Source organism: Varroa destructor, unplaced genomic scaffold, assembly GCF_002443255.2.
Source record: "Varroa destructor unplaced genomic scaffold, Vdes_3.0 BEIS01000006.1, whole genome shotgun sequence".
Taxonomy (NCBI): domain Eukaryota; kingdom Metazoa; phylum Arthropoda; class Arachnida; order Mesostigmata; family Varroidae; genus Varroa; species Varroa destructor.
In genome coordinates, this window is record NW_019211459.1 from 12,581,503 (window position 1) to 12,608,431 (window position 26,929).

General features: G+C 43.1%; 1 protein-coding gene and 2 long non-coding RNA genes across 8 annotated transcripts in view; 2 read left to right on the forward strand and 1 right to left on the reverse strand.

Annotated features, from left to right (window-relative positions):
• LOC147754872 (uncharacterized) overlaps positions 1–15,418 on the forward strand; it is a 49,574-nt gene extending 34,156 nt beyond the window's left edge. Inside the window, exons 4-6 of one of the 3 annotated variants that reach the window (XR_015330133.1) lie at positions 11,065–11,186; positions 11,461–14,281; positions 14,428–15,418. This is a non-coding gene — a long non-coding RNA (uncharacterized LOC147754872). Of the gene's footprint in view, positions 1–6,836; positions 11,187–11,460; positions 14,282–14,427 lie in introns of all 3 variants that reach the window. The other 2 variants (XR_015330135.1, XR_015330134.1) reach the window with 2 other exon arrangements.
• dally (division abnormally delayed protein) overlaps positions 1–26,929 on the reverse strand; it is a 68,914-nt gene that overhangs the window by 41,860 nt on the left and 125 nt on the right. For all 3 annotated transcript variants that reach the window (XM_022810954.2, XM_022810953.2, XM_022810952.2), the window contains exon 1: positions 26,310–26,929. This exon is cut by the window's right edge and continues 125 nt beyond it. In XM_022810954.2, the coding sequence (XP_022666689.1) occupies positions 26,310–26,556 (247 nt within the window). In that variant the 5' untranslated portion in view covers positions 26,557–26,929. The remainder of the gene's footprint in view (positions 1–26,309) is intronic.
• The window catches only part of LOC147754873 (uncharacterized), an 8,852-nt gene continuing 3,960 nt past the window's right edge, over positions 22,038–26,929 (forward strand). The window contains exons 1-2 of one of the 2 annotated variants that reach the window (XR_015330144.1): positions 22,038–22,920; positions 26,400–26,482. This is a non-coding gene — a long non-coding RNA (uncharacterized LOC147754873). The remainder of the gene's footprint in view (positions 22,921–26,399; positions 26,483–26,929) is intronic. The other variant, XR_015330145.1, reaches the window with a different exon arrangement.

A 26,929-nucleotide genomic window follows, 5' to 3' on the forward strand; every position in this document is an offset into this window, starting at 1 on the left:
GAAAATAATCGTGCTTGAACGATAACTGCCACAGGCTTGCTCATCCAGATAACTTAATCCACCTCGAATATTCGAATTAAGTTCCAGTAACGTAAGGTAACGCAGTAGCTGAGAACGTTCTTCGGGTCTGCTGTCGGATTAGCTACAGAAAATTGCTTGGGCTTGTGAATTCTCATGGCCGAACTCCCATTATTAATGCGTCTGAAAAGTTCACAAATTTTAGCGATAGGGACCTATACATTGTCTCTAGAGTCTTTGACTTGACGACTATCCATTTTCTGCTAGTTTATAATGAGCCAAAGAAACTGTTCTCTCATAGACAGCTTGGTGACGCCCAAACCGGCTAATTGCGTCTAAGGTTAGGTAGAAACATTTGTATGGATGACAAATTTCGATGGTCCTTCGCTCGATTCTGGTGGTGCGTCCGGGCAATCGAACAACACTACGATAGCTGGAAATTATTTAAGCGGGTTCAATAAGGAGCTTTCGGTTGATCTTTACTAAATACCTTATATATATGTTCAACCATTAACGTTTCTATTCACTGAGTCATTTCTTTATATACTACTAGGTGCTTGTGATGATCGATAGTTGCTTGTTCCCGTTCGTTCGAGCAGCTGTTGTCGTTCGTCCAAGTTCAGCTCGAGCTTGATCTTAACAAGTGCAATACGGTATATATCTTTCAGTGGTCAGGATCCACAACGATTCTCTATATGAATGCTGAGAGACCTCTTTATACTCTACTATTGTAAATGTATTGTACAATCGAGGATCTGTCCCCGCATCGTACCAATGTCTTGCGGTCGTCCCCCAGTTATCTGTCTGTATGACCGACTAGCTAAGTGACGTCGCCATTACGTGATGTCCCAGATAATTACGGTTATGTTCTTCCGGAGCGATACAAGACTCTTTGTATTCTACGAATATTCGATGTAGGCGGTCTATCGTCCGGCCCATAACTAAACAACATATGCTTTAATAGAACCATTATGACGACTACAAATATATGAATACGTGGTTGTCAGTTGCGGTATCTGTCTGCGGTTAAATCGAATTTGAAGCTGTCGGCGATAGCGATGCTGACGACAGCGGTCGTGGCAATGGACCAGTGCGTTGGCAATTGAGAAGGTGCCTCGCTAAACGGATCGACAATAGACGCTCTAACGGCTAGGCCTGTCTAAGTCGCTGGGCAGTAATCGAAGACCACTGCTGATAAATTCGACGGCAGCATGCATGTATTTTTGCATTTTAGTCTAGGTGAAGTTGGGGAAGCGCAATCTTCCAACGCAACAGTTCGCACTATATACCTCAAGGTACTGTCCATAGCTAACCCCGGTAGAAAGCTGTCCTGTTTGATATGTAAATGGAACCCTTTTCCAAGGTAGACAACTCTCTTCCGAGCGGATGGGCGCCACCGATGCTATGCGCTACGGCCGTCGTCCCGCTGGCCTCAGCAAAACGAAGGCAACTACCAGTTATTGAGGTAGAACTATACGACTATCGCAATGGATGGCAGTGTTCGTTACAAATTTTTTCAAACGTGAAGGGGCGGGCACACGTCCGCTGAATAGCGTAATTGCGCGGTGCTATTGTTTCACGCGCGTGTCTGTGAGTGATCGGTGTCTAAAGCGAAAACAAGGGCAAAAGCTGATTGAAGATGCAGTATCCTCCATGAACGCCCGTACGGCTGGACGTATAGACGTTGTCAATAGAACCTACTGTTACAACTACAAAACAGAAAGTGAAGCAGATAAACGCTCAACGCATAGACTAATGGTTACTTTTGGCACTCTGCCACACTGCAGTCCGAAACGGCTCGGGCAACTGCGGGTTAACCGGATGGAGTCCCGCAGTGGAACGCGAAAATGCCCACGCCCCAGTTGGGTTATCAGCTTCTGGCCACGGTTACCTCTGGCGTACGATGGTACGCCAGAGGTAACCGTGGTAACCCCTATATCAGGAACCGTGGTAACGCCTATATCAAGAGCCAGTCAGCTCCGGCAGAGAATACCTGCACTCGTCTGTTAAGGCTTCTTCTGCTGTAAATCCTGTAGTTTTCGTTGCAAAGGCCTAGGGCATCGTGGTACGGTTAAAATCGAAACATTAACCGGATTCGACAGCGCCCGATCCTAATTGTTACGTATGATACGGCTGCTGCACCTGCGGTGTAACGTTTTGAGGCGATGATCGCGCATCTGGGACAAGAGTAATAAGAAATGGATGGGGTAAGCAAGAGTTACCAGTTTCCCTATAACTTTAGCTTTTTCTTAATAGACATCCTTGTGGAGAAATGATTGCATAACCCCTAGTATAGTGCGCACAAAACATCAGTATTATAAACATTAGATTAGAAACAGCCATGCAGGTACCCAGGGATAGATAGAATCAAGCTTCTTGTCGCCGTCGTTGTTATTGTTTACCGTAACTTATTGCCAAAGACTGGCGCACGTTAGAATCAAAAAAGCTACCACCGTATTTCACAAAAGGCCAGCCAAACTTCTTTCCTGTCACGACTACACGTTGAGAATCTGGGTGAGTTCTTCCAGGTCTTCCGAAGATATCTATCTATTACGTGATACTTCCAACAGTTAACTAGAAAGTAAATTGTTCAAACAATTTCCAGCTGTTGCTTGTTTTCTACTAAGCAACGATTTCTGCGATGAAATGATAATAATATCAATAGATACAGCAGATCATTATTGATAGCGAGCCGTGCGCAAACAATAGCGACGCAAGTGGAAATCCCTGGGCGACCAACGGTGACCGAAAACAATGGCGACGAACTGATGATACGCTCCATTATCGATGTCGTTCCCTCGATTTCTAGATCGCTCGCCTGCGTATACAGATCGAAAACTTCCTGTGCAAAAATCAATTCTTGTCTCCTGGAGGGCGCTGGCTTATAGTTAGCCCGTTGTCCGAAACGAAACATTCCGCTTCTGCTAGCTTAGCATAAGACGCCCCAGGCCCAAGGAAGTTTTAGCCGATTTGTTCTTCATGAGTGATACCAGAAGGTCCTGTTACTGTCGGGGTCGATCAACATGCGGTGACCATTTGTATGTTATTGGTATTGCCGACAATGTGGATAAAATGTGTTAAACCATTTAAACGAGAAAGCCGAACTTTTTTTGCAGACGATATATAGCTAGAAGGCTATTAAAAACTTTGAAATATTACCCGACATCGAAAGTTTTTGTGCGAACACTCATTGTTGAGTAATCGCGTTGCTACACTTAGCCATAATTGATGGTTATGTTCAGATTGGACGACAACTAATAGATTTATCGCTTTATGGAAGCTGCGACGCTGGTTGGTGATAAAAGTTAAAGGATTCGTTTTTTTTTTTTTTTTTTTTTTTTTTTCTTTTTTGTTAGCTATAGCTGCTATTGCTTGAAAGATATGGTTCTTTAATGGCAAATGCTTTCTTTGTCCTCCTTTTTAGTCCGTGGCCGGGCTATGTGGCCAATCTCTTTCGATCTATCTCTACCGGATAACAGTTAAATATGACCGTTTAAAGAAGCCACTCACACAACTATACCGGCTAAACGGCACGCTAACGTCTGCAGTATCCCGACAGTTTTATTAAAGTCTATATAGTTTATCATTCTATCATCCGCTCAAGTAAACTGACGCGGGTGTCGCCGGACGAAATTTCGAATCTCGGTTTGGACGTATGCTTCTTTTGGTTTTTACTCTTATCATGGAAGAGGTTGCACGTAACGATAATCGTGCTTAGCTTTCGATAGCGAATGAATAGAAAAAGAATTCCCTTAAAACTATGACAAAATGAACAGCCAAACATATATTCAACGAACTACCACGGTGGCTCACGTTTGCGCTTATTATTATTATTATTACCAGTATCATGTGAAGCGATAACTATCTTAAAGCCGGCGAAACGCTTCTTTGTGGGCAAACCCATTTTTGGAGAAAATGGGCTATGGGCGTAAAGGCCTATAGTTGACGTTAGCCACTGAGTGACACTAGGTGAACATGTCTGCATATAAAGCAAATTAGGTTTTTCTCCATTAAGCATTAATGCTTTTAAATTACTTTTATTGATAAGGCTATATTTTATTTTACCTGCAAAAAGTAACTTGTTGAGTTTTTGCTGCTTTTGTTGCTTTGAACAAATAGAATAACCTAACAAACTTTTGAATATTATAAATTTTAAAAAATTCTACCCTCGAGCGTCTGTTTGAAACAAGGCTCAACCCCGACGGAATATTTCCCTACAGTCTCTCCGATCCCAAACAATTAGTCTGGGATACATGTCCCACCTTCCAGATCGTGTTTGATCGGGAAGCTCTCGATGCTTTAGCTTGTGCCATCTGCACGGTTTACGTAGCGCCACAAATAGCAAGGCGCCGCACACACACAAAAACACATTCACATGATCCTCGTCTCACAGCCGTATTGATCAGGAAATCTACCACCGACGCAGCGTCAGTGATACAACAACTTAGATCCTCTATCGTAAACCCACCTGAACCGACGGCAGACGGCTCGTTCATTGAAATATCAGGACAGTGGAGATCATTGTCCAAGCGGCAGTCTGGTTTTCAGCTGACCATCTGGCCTGGCTACCAAAACAGCTTAGTCAATTATTATTGGAAATAATCTTTAGGGAGGCTGAAACCACAGTCTTCATCATACTGCCGCCCACAAGCTGCTTACGATCGGATTTCGTATTTGTTGTCTTAAATTGGTAGACGATGAATTTTGTCGGTCCCGACTTTCAGTTTCGCCTCTATCGAGCATTCCAGTTCGCCTGTATAGAGGTCCCCAACAGGCCAAACGACCTATGAGAGTATCAGGTACGTCTGTGGTGCTGACCAGAATCAACCTTAATAGGTAATGAAGTCTAGCAAAGGCGGATTGCAAGCTCTCCGAAGCTGTTTTAGTAGGCGACGCTGATATAAACCGGCGAAATTAAGCAATTAACCGTTAGATACTAAGTAAGGCTTCTTTTATCACCATTTGTTATCACAAACTGTTGCTATCAAATATGATTAGCTTAGCGTAATAGATAAATGGAACGAAAATAGGCGAATTTATTAAAGGACACGTATTAGACGCAGATATAGCAAGTCTCGACAAGCGAGCGAGTCGGTGACGCTGTCGTAACCGTACGTATCAAAATGCCAACCGATTTGTCTTTTCGTGACCACAACGTATCGTGGTACGGATCTGCTTCTTCCAATACACATTCCTATGGCACCAAGTTCAACAGTAAAGAAAATCTTTGCTAGAAAACAAAAAAAAAAAAATCAAATATGCAGAAAAGCATATCTGATTGTTACTATTATTTTCAGTCATAAATTAGTAGCTGTACTAGGACGATAACTACAACCGGATCCGGAGACGCTTCGATAGCTACGCGTAGTATGATCACAGCTGAAACAGACGATTTGGAATGTCATGGACGTTATCTTTATTTACAAAGTCAGTCTGCATGTACAACTGGATGTTTTACTAATCTCTGAACAGAATACTCACAATTGGTCAAAGACGAGTCAATTCTTAAACCGTTGGTTGGGCGGCACCATCTTTTCCAGTACCACGTTTACTAAATTTATAGGCACACGATGTTCCTAAGACCTAGTCGAGTTGAATGGCTTCCGAACACTGCAGTTCCGACAGGAAATAAAGCAGATCGTAACACAGTGACGCTGTTCTCATAGCAGTAAGAAATTCTGTGAATATTCCCTGTATCAAAGTACATCTAATATAGAACCATTGTTGTTCCTATAATTTGCTACTAATGATTTCTACCATTAATGCTGAACAGATCACGTCCGGCTACCAGACAGGTGGCTTGGTCTTGAAGCTTCGTCTCAAAAGGACACTGGGGAACATGGCCGGGTCATACTCGTCTTTGCTTGCACCTTTCTTGCCTGTTACTTGCCTATGTTCATCAAACCGCATTTACGTAAAGATCAGAAAAAACACGCACATATCGCATTGGCACTTCACACGTGTAAACCACGTGTGGAAGCACATATATCGGTTCAGAAACAGTAAAGCTTACCATGTCACTAGTTCGGATCCGTTTGCGAGCATAGATGTAACATGTACTAATGACACAAAACCGAACTTCGTCGCTTCAACCATAAATAGAACGCAAACCGGGCCTAGCATGCGTGGGTGCGCGTAAAATATTCAAAACATGGGCAGCGTATTCGTAATCTCATGCGTGTGTCCATATAAGTCTATAAAATCGTATCTAGGTCGCTAATGTCACCTAAAAATCTATGGTAATTGCTTGGGAAACTGCTAACAGTTCTTAAAACGAAGGTTCCTAATCCACAATTACACAACTACGTACTTCACGCACAGTTTATTAGAGATATCAGGCACATGATTCGAACGTCACGTAAAACGGGTCCAAATAAGGCTAGACCTTGCCAAATACCAATGTGCATATTACTACGATCGGCATTCGTCGTATTACCTATAACGTTTTGGTCAGAAACGCTGAGCCAAATATGGAGATCCGGACAGATCATAGATAAATGATCACACATAACACCGTCGACTAAACCGTTATTCATTACACAAAGTCTTCTACAACAACAAGCGTGCCCTAGATCACTACGCCTAAAGCTTGCCCAATTCTTCCATTGCCGCTATCGCCGGATACAGCTAGCAAAGGAATCGATCGCATTTTTGCCTTGCTGACATTTGGTTCGCTTAAACTTCTTTGCTAGGATACCAGACACGCACACAAATCCACTTCAGCTTAATAACAGCTAGGAAAACTGATGAGGTAACTTTACTGCAATGGTCGACGCTATTGTTCCCGTTGATATTTTCTGGCTCGTGTGTCTTTGTAGGAGGCTGTCCACGCCGTCGCCGTCATCGTTGGAACTATTGCCGCGAGAAAAGGACTGCCCAAGCGCAAACAACATCGCGAGTACAGCCAACTGGGATAGGGTGAACCAGATCTAGCGAAAAGTCGTTAAATTCGTTAAACCAAAAGCGAACAGCCAGAACCCTCTCCGTTGGCAGCCAAACGCGTTGGCATAAGCGCTGGTGCCGTTGTCGACATCGTCGCAGATCCGTATTTGTTTAGCATTCGACTAAGAGAGACGATACCGGACAAACAAAACAAACAGAGTTGATAACATTTCATAGGGACACCAATAGTTGAGATAATTTAGGATCTGTAGCTGTTTCGTCGAAGCAGAATTCGTGGCAGCGAGAAAGCTTTCTGTGGTGTACGAGTTTGGTTTTCAAATATCGCTTTGGCAATTGAGTGCAATTGTCTGCCGTTTGCGCCTTTGATCGTGATCTGTTGTGTAGAAAAGCTCAAGAGAAACATCTATGTATCGTCTGTTCGAGAAGGATACCTCTGTTTGTCTTTGGCAATTTCGAGGACCCCTAACTTCTGCATCAGTCAGTAGGACGAGGCGTTATAGTGCACAATAAGAGCTCATAAATCAAATAGAATTGTCTACAAAGCGCAAGAGAGAGCTATTAGTTGAGTAAATACATACTTGACCAATGCAAATGTTCACCTCGAATGGCTATCACCTCTTGCCCACAAGCGAATCTACATGTAGAGATCGATAACGGTCATTGGTAATTGTTTAGCTACTAGTTACACAACATGGAGTATACTGTAATAGGGCAGTGTGTAACAAGGCTTTTTCAATTACTCGAACCAGAGCAACGGCTGTATACGTATCATAAAAATGGGGTCGTATTTTCTTTTTTCTGCTGGTCGACAATGAGCTGTCTGAAGAGATACGAAATTCAATAATTGTTTCGTAATTTTTTTTTATTTGTTATATATCAGATTCGTTTTTTCTTTATATGTACTTAGTTGTTTTTGGAATTTTGAGGAATTATTAAATTGTCCTCGCCGTCATATTGCACTTGTCGCCTAGAGGTTCATACTGATGCAGGAAGCTATACTAGGCCCGTGCAGGAGGACGAGGTGGCCTTGGGACGAGGACAATGACTGAGAGCCTCAAAACACCCCCAAACCTTCTTGCTATGGGGCCATGGACGACTACTGACGACGCTGCCAACAAAACGTTTTAGCCGAAGAAATGAATTTCTCTGTTCATCCTAACGCAGCCTCACGTATAAGAATAGACTTTGCGCATCCTCAGCCAAGGGTAAGCGCCGGGCTAAGTTGATTCGGCATGTTAAGACTCAATCCATAAATATATTATGTACCAGGAATTATTTAGAAACTAGCATCGATAAGCAGTGGCATTCACGACCGGTATTCGTTCACACGTCATTTCATCTAATAACATCCCACCAATGTAATATTCTAAACAAACGAAACTTATTCCTATGCGATTTGTACATAGCAGTATTAAGCATCAAATTTGTTTACCTACTTCTAGCGCCATTGCTATCATGATCACCGCAATCAACAACAGACTACTTTCAACGCGCATAGGAACCACTGCCACGGCTTTAGTCGTATCGCACGCACGCTTTCTCATAGACCTGTTACCATTTTGGCCAGCTTCGCCTGCCCCGCGAGCGTCTGTAACATGTCTCAAAGCGGTATTCATCGGCAGAGCTGCAATAGCGAGACGTTCTATCTCTGAACGCGCCACAGTTTCGAACAAACCGTGCCAGACCTAACAGAATAGAATGCAGCGTCGTCAATGAATAGCAACGAGCATAGTAACAAACCTGGCTAGCTTCATTAATTAAACGTCAACATTTTCATAACGCCTTACCGGGAGCCGCATATGACGCCATCGGCAACAAAGCCGGAGATCTTTCTATGGATGTTTTTTTTGCTTCCATGCTAAATGAGTGGAAGGAAGGCGTGATACCATGTTGTCACGTTTGCTAGGCTTCACAGGTCAACGAACTACTTCCTTACGGATACGAATGGTACACTACGGACCCAGGTGATGATCTATATCGAGCCTATCTGAATACAAGGACGTCAGCCCCTTCTTAACATTGCGCATTGTAGTACGGCTATAAGGCACACAATCCCGATACTACACACTATAGTACAACACGTCCCGGAGATTTGATGGTTTAAATAGTGGATTTTGTCATAGAAAGCATCACATCTTTTGTATGCATACGCATATGTAAAATGGGCCTTACAGCTGGAAGGGTAATGTATGTAGATCAGGAGTTAGAAAATGACGAGTTCAGCTAAAGAAAAAAACCGTATATTTACATTTCAGATACGACTGTTTTAGCTCTCTGAAACTGACTACGCTTCTTAAATATCTAAACGACTAAATAATTGTGCTGACTATAACAATATCTGAGCAAATGGTTTCATTGCTTATCTTGCTATATACCTATTTTTGTTTATGTGCTTCGTGACAATCACAGAGGAAGTAATACGAAATTTAAAGAACAAGAAAAAGAAACATATATCTGTGTTTGCAATTGATTTGATTGAATCTATCTAATGCGTTATAAGCCACTGATTAGCTAGCGTGTGTATGACGAATATCTCTGCAGATGTCGTTCGTACGAAACGGCCACCCCCAGCCAATATGTATGGCTCTTTCGCCGATGCGCTCCATATGCTTTTACTTGTCGTTCCTACTGAGCACGTGCGGCAGCATTATTCTCAAAAGTAATTGCCCCAACAATAGGGCAATATCAGCGTTACACAAAGGCCATCGGCAAGACCACAGCTAACCAACTGCATTTCGGCAAAAATGTTCTAGCCCAGAAAATAACCGGCAGGTTCAACTCCCTTTGCTCTTTATGGTGTGTTTTTATTTATATTACCCGCCTCCTCCTTCCGTCCGAAGCTCTTCTTTTTCCTCACCCTTCATGTCTCCCTGTGCGTCCTGTTTTCTCTTTGAAGGCCCGCTCCGACGAAAAAGCTGTTCCGAAGCTCTTCGTAACGAAAAGCAACCAAACAATTCCGGCTACGACGGACGGGAACGTGAGGGCGATGCGACTCTCAGCGGCCTCTTTGGTTAGCTGCCTCTGCTAATATTGCTTCATTTCTGCATTTCTTGTTGCCATTGCCGCCGCTATTGTTTCATTCGACCTTCATCTCGTGGTTTCCCCTTGTTCTCCCTTCCCACATTGACACTTGCCGATGTGGATAAAAAAATGGGACAGCACGAACTATCTTGTTCGAGGGTAAAGCGTCTCAGCGCATCATCGGCTTCAATGCATCCTCTCCTTATAAACCTACGATGGGGCTGATCTCAATGAGGTGCTGATGTTGCCTCCACCCGGCTGTCTACTACCGAGGGAGACTATTCACATTCTGATGATCGCCGTCAAAAAAACTGTTGCATCCGGCGCGCCTTACGCTGCTGCTGCTGCTGACTGTGTGGAATAGATCACCGACGATGACGGGGCATAGTTAGTTGTTTTTCTTTCTTTTCCTGTAAAAGCTGTTCGGGCTGTTCACGGCACCGTTTGTTCACCGTGGGTTATTGTAGCAGCAGCAGTATGGGTGGTGCTGGTAATGGAGCACCGCCGGCGTTTGGTCGACTGCTCCAAACGAGATGTAACGGAGGGAGAAGGTGCGGACCCGAACGTACGGAAATTTTCTACTCGATACCGATTGGCCTTCTATGGTGACATTCGCGACGCTGACGACCTGACCGACCAATCGACTGTTGGGCGACCGACGGACATACAGACAATCACGAGGAGTTGCCACGTGCTATGGGCTGAATATGCAACGGAGTAGAGAACGATAGGCCAAAAACAAAAGGATACGATGTGAAGAAGTGCGCCGAAGGTCTGCCTTTGCGATGGCCACGGTAGCTGTTCAGCCAGCAGAGCAAGAATGAATAAACCGAAATCTCAATGGAACGAACACTATGATATTATGTTGGTGCAATTTAGGCTGTTGTTAACAACTATTAAGTACGAAAGAGACGGCAGAATCGAGTAACCGATAAGAAACTTTGAGGCGAAATGTCACAAAGTAACATATATGATGTATAAAGTAGACCATATGCTCGACAACGATTGGAACCTTGAGCTGCAAAAAACACTCAACAACTTTAAATGTTTTAGAAGACTCGTTAGACGAAACAGCATATTTATTATACTTTTGTACATGTATTTTTTGTTGTTATCTACTAGTGCAGGGTATACACTACTACTGTTACGTACTAATCGTTGGGTCGCAAGCAATGCTGCTGTCTGTGAAGCCACCGACAGAAGATCCGTGCAAAGAATCCTCTTGCCAAACTGAATCGTTAGAGGTAACACAAATCAGTTCTAAATTTTTGTTTTGCAAAAATAGCCTCTGCTTTTGTCCTTAGGTTTTTCTTGAGAAGAGCACTTTGTTGCAAGCCATGTTCAGATATGAGCAGTCCCATCAGCCGATCTTCGATTTGGCTAGCGGACGATCCGCTGCTATTTTCTACACGGTTGCACGATATCACCTACGCTACTAGCAGTAAATAAAGCATCTATCATAGGACTCATCAATACACTGAATCTGTTGCTGTCATTGTTCTTTCTGGGGATTTCCAGGACCTTCGACGCTTGAGTGCTTTACTAACACTACGTATAATGTAATCGCATAGACGATCAGGGGGAGTACCTCAACAGATGAAAGCTAGTGAGCACTGCGTCCTCAGTAGTAGCAAGACATACGAATCAAGCCACAACCATCCGCAAGATGACCCGCTTCGGAGAAGCTCTTTGCCGTATGGTGCAGATCGTGGAGATGCCGGTAAATCGCCTTACAGCGCGTAACGGAGAAGACGACGATTTGTTCTCTTGCTCTATTTGATCTGCTCACATGTTGCATCCCCAACAGATGCGAATTCCTCCTCAATTAAATCTAACCCGAACTCCACCGAATACTCACAAACGAGCCATCTTACTGTGCCTCGACTCGAGGTACAATCCAGTTCATGTGTAACGTCCCGGTTATGTCCATCTTTAAGCGATCATCGAAGTGTATACCAAAGCCAACCATTGATCCGTACAAATCAAGTACAAGCACGTACAAGCGGGACGGCCTTGGTGCACGTTGCACGAACGAAAACAAATTGAAGACTTGGATTTTGTTGATGGCGTATCGAAGACGGCAACGGCACCTCTGACACCTCATACTTCACAGGGCCTTGGTCTTCCTCCGCCTGCAGTAGCTTTTTTCTAAAAATAAGAAACTATATAAACTACACTGTTAACTAGTGTCATAATTATACGACCTACCTAAGATGCTTATCATAGGTCATTCGTGGAAATGAGCATATAATGAACACCTTACACGGAAGGTAATAACTGATAAATGTCATTAAAGACCGGCCGACATATTGGAATTACTATTCTATGTTGAATCGCTCACATTTTGTTAGGGAGAACACTTCGAACCCGTTTATTCGCAACGAGGAAAGAGTTCCATTCAGCGACTACAACTTCTCAGGTAGCTGTTCAGGAAAACCTGATAGAACGCAACATATATCGAAAAATGCTCTGAGAAGGACTCACGATAGCGTCGGGATGATCGTACCCGAACTGTTTCATCAATGAGACCTACACATTGCAAGGCGCATTTATTATTCAGAATTCAATTGATAACAATATTGCGTATCGTAAAGTTTTTGCTTAGCATGAACGTATCAACGATCGTAAGTACAAATCTATCCTGCGCAACGATACCTTCTGTATTTTTTTTCGGCAATAGCTTTCCTGACCATCTTACACCTGATCGATACGTGGTACATTTAAAGTCAATGAGATAATCCAGCCAAAGGACTATCGCCCGCGAAAGAGGCTCAGTTGTCGATACTTGCGTCGATCATGGACGCGTATTAAAACTGTTAGCGTTATCATATCCGACGTGTCCATCACTAATCCGGTTCATCAGCGAAATTCTCAAGATGAAAAGGAGCACTAATCGTATGGCTGATAAGATATGAGCACTCTTAAATTAATGCATCTATTATCTAGCGATCAGCTCTGAATGCTGCCTTTTCATTGAATTTTTGTCGCCATTGCAGGTAACAACGCTTTGATAAGCAATTAGTTTAATTTTTTTGGTTGGGCATCACAAGCGTCAATGAAAGACGCAAGCTCAATATGCTGACTATGTTGGTAATCGATAATATTATAGATATAAAATCATAATTCTCCGAGTATTTACGGAGCGGTTGCTATACCCAATTATTTTTCAAATACAGTAAACAAAGCCAAAATGCAGCCAGGCTAGCCATCTTTGCATGGTCCACTACGAAGACAGTCAATTAAATTGTAAATCTTACAGCTTTATCTAGACGAGAAAATTCAGCTGAACGGCCTCAGTCATCGAACGGGACAGATCATCGAAGGGTCGATTGGACCCGATGTTGGTTGTCTTCTTCATGCTCCTGCTGTATTTGTTGTCTGTTTGGCATCGTATAAATAGGAGCTGCTGTCATACCCGAAAAGTTTAGGTGGTTCGTTCGTTAACACACTATTGAAGGAGCCGATAGGCTCGTCTTTCCTACAGGATCGGCTGTAGCGAAAGGCCGCCAGAAACAGTTCGACCCTAACCTCAACCCTAGGCGCGACAAACGGCGACAGCCACGCCACACACATCGAGACATAGGCAATCGGATTAAAGGCGCTGAAAGGGAGAAAAGTCCGCAAAAGAGACATCAATAAACCAAGCTAGACTGGACGGTGCTTCAGGTATTGCACGAGATATTGCAGACGCTGACTCAAAGTATCGCGCACAAAGTATTGGGCAGATGCCCAGAATGTGCCCAAATCGGAGGGACAGATTGTTGAACAGATAACCGTGTAGATGGCCCAGCATCTTAGGCCGTCGTCAAGGGTTTACTGCGCTTTATTTTTGAAGGGTACACATCCAGATCCTTGAAGCCTCATGCACCCGAATGTCTCCGCCGAAGACTATCCTCTGCGTCTTGAGCACTTTAGCGGTTGCACTTCACTGGTCCAAAGTGACGTGTGGACCGCCATGACGGGGGTTCTTCTAGGTTGCGGTGGTGTCTTCGCAAAATCTGTGATGAGTATGCTTTCTTAAGCTGTGCCACTCATTGCTCTCTCGAAACACTCAATATTTGAAGGGTTTCACAAGCTTCACTCGACAGGGATGTGTAGCCACATATACACCTAAAGCTTTTCGACTATATCTCCAGCTATCTACCAAGCCATATACTGCGTAAAACGGCAAATACAGTGTCTATTAAATTTAAAGGAAACATTTTGAACATAAGTTTTCCAGCTCTAAGATGCCCACAGTTCTCTTGCCTGCTTTCCTTATCTAAGGTTGGGGGTGACGACAACGCTTTCAACAACGCTTGCGAGCATCGATGCAATTTCGTTGCCTCAACGAAAATGGGTAAGCAACAAGTTTTTTTCTCTTAGTAAGTCTCATGAATATTCTCATAGTCGCTGTTATTGCCCTTGTCCGTCGCAATCCTACAGACGATAGGCTTCGACAAACAGCCGGCCTTCTATAAGCATAATCAATTTTTCGCTGAATAGGTGAGTTAGCTGAGTTCAGCATTGACGATAACCATGAAGAACTTCTGTCTGCTTTGTACGCATTACATCAAGGCCAAAACAGCAGCTAAACGCCGTCACAGTGCAGCATAGCATTGAATGCGCTATTACTCGTTTCGATCTTGCAGCCTGGGTTGTTCGTCCATCGACCGCTTTTCCAGTTTTCATTACGGCAGGATACGATCAGCCAAAAACTTGCACGTCTTTAGCAAGTTATGGATGCGTCGCGCACGCGAAACGCAAACACTCATTATAAAATATAATAGGAAACAAAATCCGTCCAGGCCATCAGGTTCCAATCGGCTTAGCTACTTGTTCGTTTATTGCAGGAATTGTTAGCAGGATGGCGGAACAGCCAAATCCTTATTGTTGTTGGATTGTGGAACAAGCGCAAGTTTCTCAGTGTATTCGAGCCGGGTTTACGTTCTTCAACGGCTCTGTTACGGCTTACTAACCTATGATGCCGGCCACCTCATGCCATTACAAATGCGGCCGTCTGGCTACCGTCAGCGCTAGGGATCAAAACAACAGCAATACTAAAAACTCGATGGGATCTTATGATGCAGAATAATAAAGACATGCTAATAAATAGGCCGCTAACTGCTTAGTGTCCCAAAACAAAAGGAATTAAGTGACGAGGGGAATATAGAAAATCCATAGGGAAAAATAGTATAAAAAAAAGTACTCTAATAAAGAGAGCCTTTAGAGAGTGAAACTTATTTTTCCCAAAAAATATACCTCTAGATAAGAATCTTATAAAAACTAATATTTTGCCAAATAATAGGTATAACGGAATCTCTATATAATGTCGTAGAATCAGATTCGTTACAAGCTAATGTGGGATCAGGTTGAGAGTGCACGTGGAGGAACGGAAAAATTCAGAAAAAAAGAGGTCTTAGGCTAATCCCCCCATGATGTAATAGAAGGCGGCAACAACGAAATAACAAATGCTCGAACAAGGTTCGGCTGTTCAATAAATAATTAAGTTAATAATCTATTAAAAGAACTCGATTTTATTGTGTTCTCAAGTCGAAGAGCAAGTAACATCAAATAAGAGTGAACCTCACTATGTCCAGCTCTGTGACGTAGTGAATGAGAAATAAATATAAACAGTAGTGACCCTGAAAGAACGCACGATAGCTTATTATTCAATAAGTGGCGAGAGGAATTACGCGGGTGGCCTGCTGTTTTGAGATGCGACGATGTAAAGGTTGCAGGACAGTAACGTGTTCGAGCGACTCAATCACTCTCACAGCCGACAACAGCGATCAGGACAACGAAAACGGTAGGAGGCAATACATCGTTAACTGGCCCATTGCCTGCGCCCTGTCCCATGTACCACAGCCGAACGATGCTAGTTTCGTTACTATTTAAGCGTATTCGTTTGGCTGAGCTTTCTGCCATCGGCCAAGCAGCGGACTTAACTGCTAGTCGTTTGGTGCTATCCCCCGCAGTCGTGGCTCCTGATCTCAGTTGTTTAGTAGAGATTTGGGCTAAAGCAGAAGGCTCTAAATAGCAATATCGATAGAATAAGTTACGATGGACAAATTTTATGGGTAAACGTGGTTTGCTCGATGTTGTCGCTAGTTGTTCGTCGCCACTCGCCCAAGTTGTCGCAGTACCCCAATTTTACAATGCGACCATCTCCGTAAGGCTTAGGCGCCCTCCGATATGGCTACGTCTGACGGACGCGAGCGCGTACCGTCTAGCGACGTTCGTTAAGACGTAACTCCGTGCTAATATTGAAGACGTTTCAAGACATTAAGTCGAACGTAACGGAGAACAATTCGAAACAACGAAGATACCAAATTGCTTTAATAACAGTTACGGAATCCGTCCCAAACGGGAACCACTTATTGCATGTACTTGTGTTGGTCCATTTGTTGCTATCGTGTGCCATGGATTTTGCTCAATCGAACTCTACCGAGGTTACGATACGAATGGTTATCATAAAGAGGGACCAGCGTGACATCTTTAGACCTAAAAGTCGTCTACTGTGCCTACAAACCTTAGTGCCTAGATAGGACTGTTTTCACTGCTAAGGTACACCCGTTGCTGCCGTAAGCAGACGTCACGTGTGATATCCGCACTGCATGTCGACGTACGTTTAACGTACGCAGCAGGCTGTATGTATCACATGCAGCCGTTGCCCAGAAGTAGGGCGGAATTTCATCTTGATAATATATTGACGCCATTCACTCACTAAGTTACAACCTATATATACCTAAATATAGACTGACTGTTCTTTCTGCTCGTGGCACAGACCAACGCGACATCCGGCCACTTCGATAAACAGACAAGCGCCAAAGGGTTACGTACTCCAATCTACCGACTCCGTCACGTCGATACGTATTTAAAAACAAGCAACACGTCGAGCTGCCTTGCATTTTAACAGTATTCCCGTTTACCTTGACTACCATCATCAGTACGATAATATAAACGTAATCCTTCATTGCGACAGTGACCGCTAATCGCCGGCGGCGCGGCTGATAATGAATGGAGCGAATGTGTGTTTCAATATCTCAGGCTCTTGTAAGGATTTATCGATCGTCGACGATTGCAGCACCTATCAAGCATGCACACTTTATCTAGTCATCGACCATTCTGTGTCCGATCGGCCAACGGTTTCAGCCGTTTTGGTGCTAGCACCAAAACAAATGGATTTCTTATAACTTTATTGAGATGGTAATTATTATGCTACCGGCACTTACGACCTCCCACAGTCGAATGTGCTAGCCGCAGCTGCTTAAAGCCATGCCATTTTAAATGGCAGTGCATTTACAAAGGTGGCGACAACCGTTGCAGGTTGTCATGCGGTTGACACACCTCCTATATATATATACATCTCAATTTCTGCTACCTCTTGCCTTTTTAGGTAGAAGGGTAAACGGACTTGCAGCGTCTGCTATATAGATGTCGAGTACGAGACGCCGATATGGCCTGTCTAAGTCCAGATATAGACAGCAGTGGCGGCTGCGCTTGTTAAAACCATGTTAAGTAAAGGTGATCTACGGGCACATAAGAAACTGGTTCCGAGTAGCCATATTGGAGAAGCAACATCTATACATGTAGAATAAGGCACTCAGAAAGAGGAATCGCTCGATATTATTGACAGAGTCGTAAAACAATTTGAACAGCAGAAATTGTAAGACCTGTAATAGCAGTTAGTTATACGAGGGATTTGCCAGGTTAGAAATGACGATGCCTCTCTAGACGACGCCTCCTTGATACTCAACGAGTATCCGCGAGTGTTTATTGGTGATGCTTGTGATGCCCGAGCTACAACGGTTTAGATCATCTTCGTGGACGGCTACGGTTCTTCGCCAGCGCAATAAAAATTACTCATTTTAACAAGACTATTTATATTGTAACGTTTCTCATTAACGATTAAAACTATACAATGCACAAAGGAGATTGCTTTTTCAGTAAGCCGCGGACTAAATAGTTGATTAAGTTTACCAGTCGGTGGTGCTTGAAAAATTCATAGGCCGCGTATATAGAGACTTCAAGACGCTGGATTTTCGGCTACTTCCTATGAAACGATTGACCACAAAACGTCGATGATCGTATAAAGTCATTATTATGAAGCCTTATCGGCTCGCAGCCAATACCAGATGTTGCTAACGATGATCAGTTTCTACAATACGTAACAACATTTAAATGCACTACCAACGAGCGGCAAGGAAGTCAATAATTATCATGGACGAGCGTTCTTCTCTCATCCATAGTTACAAAATCCCTATCAATATGTTCGTTATTCAAGTTCCGCAGTCGCATGAGACACTGCCAAATAAGCAAACGAGGCCCCCACGCAATCCATCGATAGCAGAAAGTCTTTTGACTGCTGCTGCTATCCATCTAACAAATATCGTACAGACCTATAAGATGATGATAAATACGAGGAAAAAATATATTGCAAAGCGAACTACATGCGACAGAAAGGATCTATAGAGAAATAGCATTAACTTGCAAGTTCAACATGACAAACCCACTTGTGCCACCTCTGGCAGCCCAGAACCCTAACGACCGTCCGTCTGCATCTGATCCGATCAGATAGGAACCGATACAACAGTCGACAACTCTTTTCGGTAGAGCAGAAAGCTGTCACTGCAGCTTCAGTCGGCAAAGTGAATACGTGATGTCTGAGTTAAAATCATGTAAATCAGGATAGCCAAATTGTTAGTACGGGCTAAGATCTGCTGCCGGCAACCCCCTGCCGCGTTGGGTTTGAAAATCCCGCTAAATTACAGACAGACAGACCGACAGACATCCGTACGATGTGAGCAATGTAAGCGCAAGCAATAGACTGACCCGAATAGAATCTACTTGACTCAGATCTGAGGACGACGCAGACATTGGTCCGACGACGACCGCCACTAAGGCAACTTGTTTGCGTCGGTAAACACTCCATTAATAAATAAAATAACATGTCATAACAATGACATGAGACAAGCAGTTAGGTAATTTGTTGAATCTGTGATCTGATAGGTGAGGCGGAAAGACATGTGCTAATAATAACTGACGCTCAATGACAACTATTTCGTCTTTTTTTTTTTCGTCAATTTTTACCTTTAAATTAAGGCAACAGCAAGCCGATTCGGCCGTCTGATTTTGCCAGACAAGGTGGATCATATTTATGGTGAAGGCAGTAACGTTCACAGATATTTACGCTGGTTTAGCAGGATGTACCAACACTGAAGACTTGTACTCTTCTATGCGTTCGCATCTTATTTTCCATTAAGCGAAATAATTAATCAATTACTTAATAAACGAGAACATTTTAAAGATGCTACAGTAACGGTAAGCATAGTATTGCTTAGCGTGTGTAAGTTAATCATAAGTTATGCACGCTAAGTAATACAGACGATCCGCGTAACAGTACTGAGGCTTCTGTCACGTACAGTGGTAAGTTTTATTTCTGAATGGATATGGGGAGCTAGTATATACATTTCAACGTGCAATTAGTCATACTAAGCGAATGCTACATAACGCCCCTTTATGACACGCATGACATAGCAGCGTAGTTATCTTTTCACTTTGTCGCTTCGGAATATACCAAAGTAGGTAAGCGTCGTTCACAATTCATTCGCGCCTTTTCTTCATTTCTGGTTTGACGTCCTCCAGTTAGCCCCCAAGCAGCCCCTCCCGTTGACCACGTCTTTGTGACGAGCCTCACAATTATTATATGTATAGACCAGTCTTTGCTGCGCGATTCGTTATTATTGCTAGTGCGAACAGTGGCTGTGGGGGATCGCTAGTCTAACTCGAGGCCAGCGGTAATTTGTGGTACTTTTCACTCTGTTGAGGGGACAACGCTACCAGTGTTGATGACCACGGTAGCGCTGCAGGCACTGCCACTTCGTCTGTCTTTGCCAGCGTTGTTCATTGTACTCTCTAGTCTGCGCAGAGGTTACTGCCCAGGGCTGGGCAGGCCCGAGCCAAATTGAGCCGGTTAGTTAAGATGGCACAGAGCGGCCTATAGCAACAGCAAAAGCAGTCCAGCGCGGTAGGGGCAACTGGTGCACCAGCAGACAACATGAACTCGAACCCAGCGAAGGCCTTTCCAATGGATCTGATGGTAAGGCTGAAATTATGTTGACCGCTGTGTAAAAGCAAGAATAGCTAGACTACTGTTAATGCTATCCTGGGCGACGTAGAACTACAGGTTGTAGGGTAATGATGTCGACACGAAAAAGGCTATGGCTGCAATCAGTGACTAATGTCGTTGCATAGAAGCCATGGTAGTAGATATGATTCAGCTTAACTTTTTTTTTGCGCTATTGAGAAAATTCGGGGGAGGTTTTCCTGTGGCTGATCAGCATCAGCAGGACGTACTATTTTGAACATCCAGTTTGTAGAAGTTTTATTTGAATACATTTCTTATTAGCTAGGTTCCTTCAACTTATCAGTTTCATCCCTTTTGCCCACGGTATAAAATTTTTTTTTACTACAATTCGTATTATTTGATTTATGGAAAAATCCGAATTCACCTTCTCAGAATATGCTTTGCTTAGTTGTACTGCTTTATACTTTGGTCCTTATTTTTCAAAGAAATCGCACAGTAAGACGCTTACACCACACGGCCCGCTGAGCGAGGCTTTCACCTTTGCACGGTTCGATAACGACTGGCAATTACTAGAGAAAATGCTTAGACGAGTGCCCGCTGTCAAACCAATTATCAACGGACATAGAATTCGAGATCGATTGTATTCCTGTTGTTTACGTTTATAGAAAACTAGCATAAACTAGAACTCATAATTATTTTGGGCGCCGTACTAGAGCTTAACCTTAGCTCTTTTTGCCGTAATCAGGTCGGGAACGTTGTGCTGACCATGCTGAGAAGAGAAGGTGGTTGTCGTTCAATTAATTTTCGTGTGTGTGTGTGTATGATTTGAATGGACCCACGATACCCAGCAAAGGCCCTCTAGTAGATCCACCCGATCTTTGCCTAAAAACAGGACCGGTAGCATTAACTAACCGGTAACACTACTTCTAAGGCGAAAGGGCTTATGTCGTCTTATTTGTGAAGTTTATGCAACGATACTGTTGGTCGGTCGATTCGGAAAAAACGAATAATCCTTGCACGTATGATATCCTTTTCGGCTATCCTTCCAAAGAAGGATAGTTCAGTTGGAACACTACTTTTTCGTATCCACTTGAAGTGAATGTTTCAGCAGCTTCTAAAGAACGGCGTTAATGCCAACATATATTGGAAAGCAAGGTCGCTAACTTTGTCGCGCACTAGCTGCCTGGGTAAGAAAATAGATGACATCATTTATATTTGGATAGAGATACTGTCCCAAAAAAAAGGTCTAGACTACATATATTCAAAGGAAGCCAAGTAACCTCCTCCAGCAGTCTCTTATTCATTAATCACGCAGCGGACGCTTAGAAGGAACAACAGCGACCAATAGACGCAACAATGGCCAAAAACAATGCTTGCCATCAGTCCATAGTGGATAAAATCGCGTTGTATTGGTGGCAGTTGAAGAACGCTGTTAGTTTCCTCGCAGGGAATAACTTGATGATATTAGAAGTATGCTGATGACGCGCTTCGTCAGTTCCGTCTCTGTGGCTAATAACTTATATTAACCTGGCGCTACCAGGGATCTAGTTCTCGTTTTCGTTGTTTCTTGTCTGTTCCTAGTTTTTATCTCGTGTCGTTATTAAATCTCGGGCGACACAAAAACCGACTCCCAGAGATGATGTCTGGTGCGAGCAGGATCCCGGTTACATACGTATATATACGGTCACTTATTTACACAGCTTGGAAAAAGTAATTCGTCGACACTTATTATTGAATATATAAAACAACGTTTCGTCAATCGGTGTATGTCGCTCGCTGGCTCCATGAAGGGATCGTAGTTCCCCATTTTACAAAACTTAAAAAGTTCACTATCTATTATACAAATAGTTAATGCAAGATACTGACTCAAAAATCGCTGGGACAGCAACTGTTGAAGAAAACTGATGAGTGAGCGAATACTGCCTGACAAAGCAATACGTTTGAAGTGTTTACGTAAGCCATCACTGCAACAGCCACTTGACAGACATATCTTCTACCATTTAAAGGTAACTACCAATGTGTTTTCGAATATAGCAACATAAAGATCTCGTTCGCCAGCGGAATTCTCCGTGCTAATACGTCTAAGAGATGTGTACACTTGGTAAAATGAAAGGAAAAAATTTGAATAATTTTCTAATTATTGGCGTTATTTTTTTTCGTTTTCAAAAAACGGCTCAGTGATTTTTATAACCTCTAGGTTTGCTCTACCATATGGCTACCAGACTGGGCCGAGTTGTTCCACTACAGTAGCGGCGTAATGCCTTCCTACGATGTTAAGTTTGTGTCAGCTAGGCCATACGCCTATATGAGTGTGTCTGTATTGAAGGTGCGCGACGCTGGGCCTATTTGTCTGTCGGTATGTCTGCATGCATCTACGTTTGCCTGTCGAGGTCGAAAAAACCGCGCAGATGACCGTCGCTTTTTTACGATCTTCGCAGAGAGACATCGCTTACCGCGAATACTGGTAGACCGCGTGTACGTGATAAGGATACCCTTCATTCATTCTGCCTCGTCATATATACACATTCATACACGTGCAGCTACGCAAGTAGACACAGCGAGGTTGCTTTGGCCGTTGTTGTTGTTGCAGTCGTACGAGCACTAGCTGACCAGCTGAGCGTGCCAGCAGTAATAACAGCGTCACAGTGTTGACCCAACTGAAAAATGGTCCGGTTTAACCCAGTCAGCTTATGCTCTACGTGCAACCGGCAAGCTGTCGGCGGCCAATGAAGAACTCAGTACTGACCGTAGCAATGCGACGACTGAAGCTGCTTAACAAGAAATTTGTGGATTCTCGTTTACCGCTCATGATAGTATCTATAGCCTGATAACTGCTTTACCTGTATTTCGTACGTATCCCCACGTAATCGTGCTGGTCGATGCACGTGAAGGACTGCAACTTTGGTACGGTGAGCAAGGAGCAAAGACTTGTCAGATTTCATATCTAACCTTTTGTTTGTTTGCATCGTTGACATTACATCCCATACTGGATTTAACAAATATTGGATAGTTTAGAAGAAAGAATTCTCATTGCCGACAGCTGACTGCCCTTGCGTGTGTTCTCCTTCTGCGTTTTCTCCGATATCATTGATAACGATAGGATTCTTATTTTCGCCAGTAGCTAACTCGAGTGGATAAAATGTTATGATCTCCTATTCCATTTACACCGAACAAGCGTGCAATGGGTCCTTTCAAAATATGGCTCAAAGTTTTGTGCTATACATTCATATCGGGACACAGACCTCAAGCATCCATTGAACTCGTTAATAGTCAAATCAGTAGGTGTTTCCAAATTCGAACAAAGTTAATCATCCGGCCAAAAAGCATTACAGATCGAACGGTGCAAAGCTAAGATTCGGTCTTTCGATAAAACATTAATTCTTCACGTGTTGACCATATTCGTTTATAAAAACAGCCGATTAAGGTCACATAAGCCCTAAAATTACCCCTTAATCCGCTATCGGCTGCCCTCTTTTTCGGGCAGGAATTCAGGGGCATAAATCGATGAATGCGCACAAAATCAAGCCATTAACAATAACAGCTATGCTATTGTTCCACTGCAACGATATCCTCAAAAGACACCCGAATTTTTCTAAGAATTTCAAATATAGTAACGGACCAAATAGCACTACTGTGTCATATTTTCCCTCGACTGATCGCTTTTCACTGGCTCAACCATAACAGTAAATAGCCTAAGCTACGACTTCTATATCACTGCTTGTCTTTGATCTTCCTCTGTGCAGCGCACTACATAAATTCATCTCTATCGCCAGCTCTACTATTACGCCAACTACAGCATGGATATATAAGCGCTGCAGTGTCCTTGCTTTACCATCTTTTTTCTTGTCAGTTTTTACCACCTAGTGGCGTCAAAGCAAATGAAACATCGGATTCGAGCGTCATGATGCATAATGTCACAGATATGTAGATAACTGTATCATCGGTTGTTATTATTAGTATTTGCGGAAAATTAACAGAGAGGTATCGCGTTGCGTTTTTTAAGGCAGCTTCTGATTAAGTCCAGGCGGACGTAATAAGCCATATTTGCCGTTATCTCACTATACTACTAGCTTTTATTCGCAGGCATAGCACTGTCCGTTGTACGTCTGACCAATATAGTGGAAGAATGTTTCTGATAATGACTACGAACACGAGTTCCTACCAAGCAGAACTAAGAACGCTTTGAAGCCTAAATGAATTCAAAGAACATCTATATTTTGTCTGTTGTATCTCTTAAGTCTGACAAATACGCATTCAGCATTTCACAAATGTTTCGAAGTTCCTAAGTACTATTACAAAATACGAAGTTATTGGTGATATCAGATCTTTTACGAGGAAGATTTTTTTCTCAGATCTTTTGAAGGAAATTTCGGCACAATTAAATGCTAACCTGTATCGAGTAAACACACACCTTCGCAAACGTTGATGATACAAACGATTTGAAATTTTGTGCGGTAGTACTTGATCGACCCCAATTTCTATTCTATTAGCCCAGATAATCACTGCTGGGAAATTAGTTCCACTATATTCTATTTGTGTGACGTGTACGTTAATATCCGTATTACGTATCTAATCACAGGTTCACATGGCCAGTAGAATAAGCCAGAGCCCAAAAACTCTGCTTGCTCAAATTATCCTCCACGCATATCTCAGATACGTCTAAGGACATAGTAGCAAGAACGCATTGCATGGCAAGAGCGTTCTTCCATTCCATTATGTTCTTTTCATGGTGTTGGCCGCGGATCAGTTCACACCGTTGGAATACTCAAAGACTATTCGTTTTCTACGAAAAAACAAGCCCAAAAACAGTTTTTCGCCAATCTACCTAGTCATGTAGATTTCGTGTACGCAGCCTAGGTCCATTCTTCGTTAATACTTCCCCTCTTCAACCGCACTTATGCAGGTATTATAGGAAACACCCCCTGGCTTCGATCAGCCCTTTCGGCTACTCGGCGGGTGTCACAATACCAAGGAACTGGAAAGTCGAAAAGTGTTTTCTTTTTAAAAACGTGCAATAAATAACGAGACTCATCTCAACGTAGAGTTTTAACAGCCACAAAAAGTCGGATCGAGTCGACCTTTCGGCGTGGATCACTTTTAAAAAACAGATCATTAATAAAAAGGCAAACACACATATTTTTAGTAATATAATATATTGATACGTTTGTTAAACTTTTAAACGACTATTGTCAATCCTCATTGTCAGAAGTGTGACCATAGGAATCAGCAATATAATAAGTGGCGCATGCTATCTGCTGAACAGCGTTACCAAGTTCTAACTTAGTAATATTTAGTACGATTAATATAACTGACGGTATATGACATTCAGCGCGCTTTTATATTAATCGAATATATTTAGGACTGTATTAGAATTCTTATTGGTGAGCAAGATTCAATTTATCGCCAATATCGTCTCTTTTTTTTGTGTTTGTTCAATGCCGATAAGAAGCGATCTCGTCGCATTCGTCTGACCCAATAATAAGGTTACTTACCGGGCTGGGTTTGTCACTCAGCCATGCCCTTTGGGCAGTGCTATGCAGTAACGAACGATCGTAATTATCGATTTCAATCACTGTTATATTTATTTACACGCACAAAGATTCTATGTATGTTATGCATTGTTAACTATTGCTGATTAGCTCGATAATCGATGTCCAACAACGTACCGTAACGATCATTTGAGCGGCTACCTATCCAATTGCACGCGTCGGACATGTACGTGCATGTAAGATTGGCACTTGAGCTTTAGCTAGAGAATGCACCTAAAGGTTGATTTTCAGAGTGAGAGAACACACAGTGAAATACATCGACCTAGTTCCACCTGATGAATACATGTTCACTGCGAGACCTCTGGATCCATTTCCTGCAGATACTACTCGAACATAGAATGGAAAGCATGAAAACGCTGAAAATTGTTTTTTAAAAAAGTTTTCTTCTGATCGCATATTGTCGTTACTATTCGAAGCAGCTCACTAGTTGTTACAGAGTCCTGTACTTTACATCGGTCCAATTTCACAGCTGTACAGACAGCAACCGTCGGCGTGCCGGACGTTATCAAAGTACACAGACAATAATTAGAATATTATTACTGCGCTTACTAACTGCACGATTTTATCCTATACTACAATCCTATTAGCACCCTGAAATAAACCTACCAGCCGTACCCCGTATAAAAGCCAAGAGTTGAGCGACGACACTCTGCTGAGTCGTGTTAATTAATATAAAAAAAAAAAAACTTTAACAGGCTAGAGTGCATAAATGCGCTAATCTTTCCACCATTTACTACTAGGAGACTCACCTGCTTGTGAAAGACGAAGCTCATCTTTGAAGGGAAAATCAATTAATAAGCTATTTGCTCGGCTGTGAGTCGTTTCCACGATCCTCACAGTTCTGTTACAGGCGGGCAAAGTACTGCTCTCGTTAGTGTCTGTGGCGTCCGCCGTAGATGCCGAAGCGCTGGATACCCGGAAAGTAAGTGCAGTTAAAAGGAGAACGACGATCGCGCCGCTATCCGCTCCGACAGATACAAAAGCGTGTTTCTTCATTTCACTGGGGTTGTTTGTTTGTCTGTCTTCCTATCTATCTATCTATCTATTTATCTATCTATCTGTTTATTTACCTGTCTGTCTGTCTGTCTGTCTGTCTGTCTGTCTGCCTGCCTGTCCGTCCGTCCCTCCGTCTGTCAGTCCGTCCGTCTGTCTATCTGTCTGTCTGTCGGTCTGTCTGTGTGTCTGTCTGTCGGTCCGTCCGTCCGTCCCTCTGTCTGTCTGTCGGTCCGTCTGTCCCTCCGTCTGTTGGTCCGTCCCTCCGTCTGTCCCTCTGTCTGTCTGTCGGTCCGTCGTCTGTCCCTCTGTCTGTCTGTCGGTCCGTCCGTCCGTCCCTCTGTCTGTCTATCTGTCTGTCCGTCTGTCTATGTCT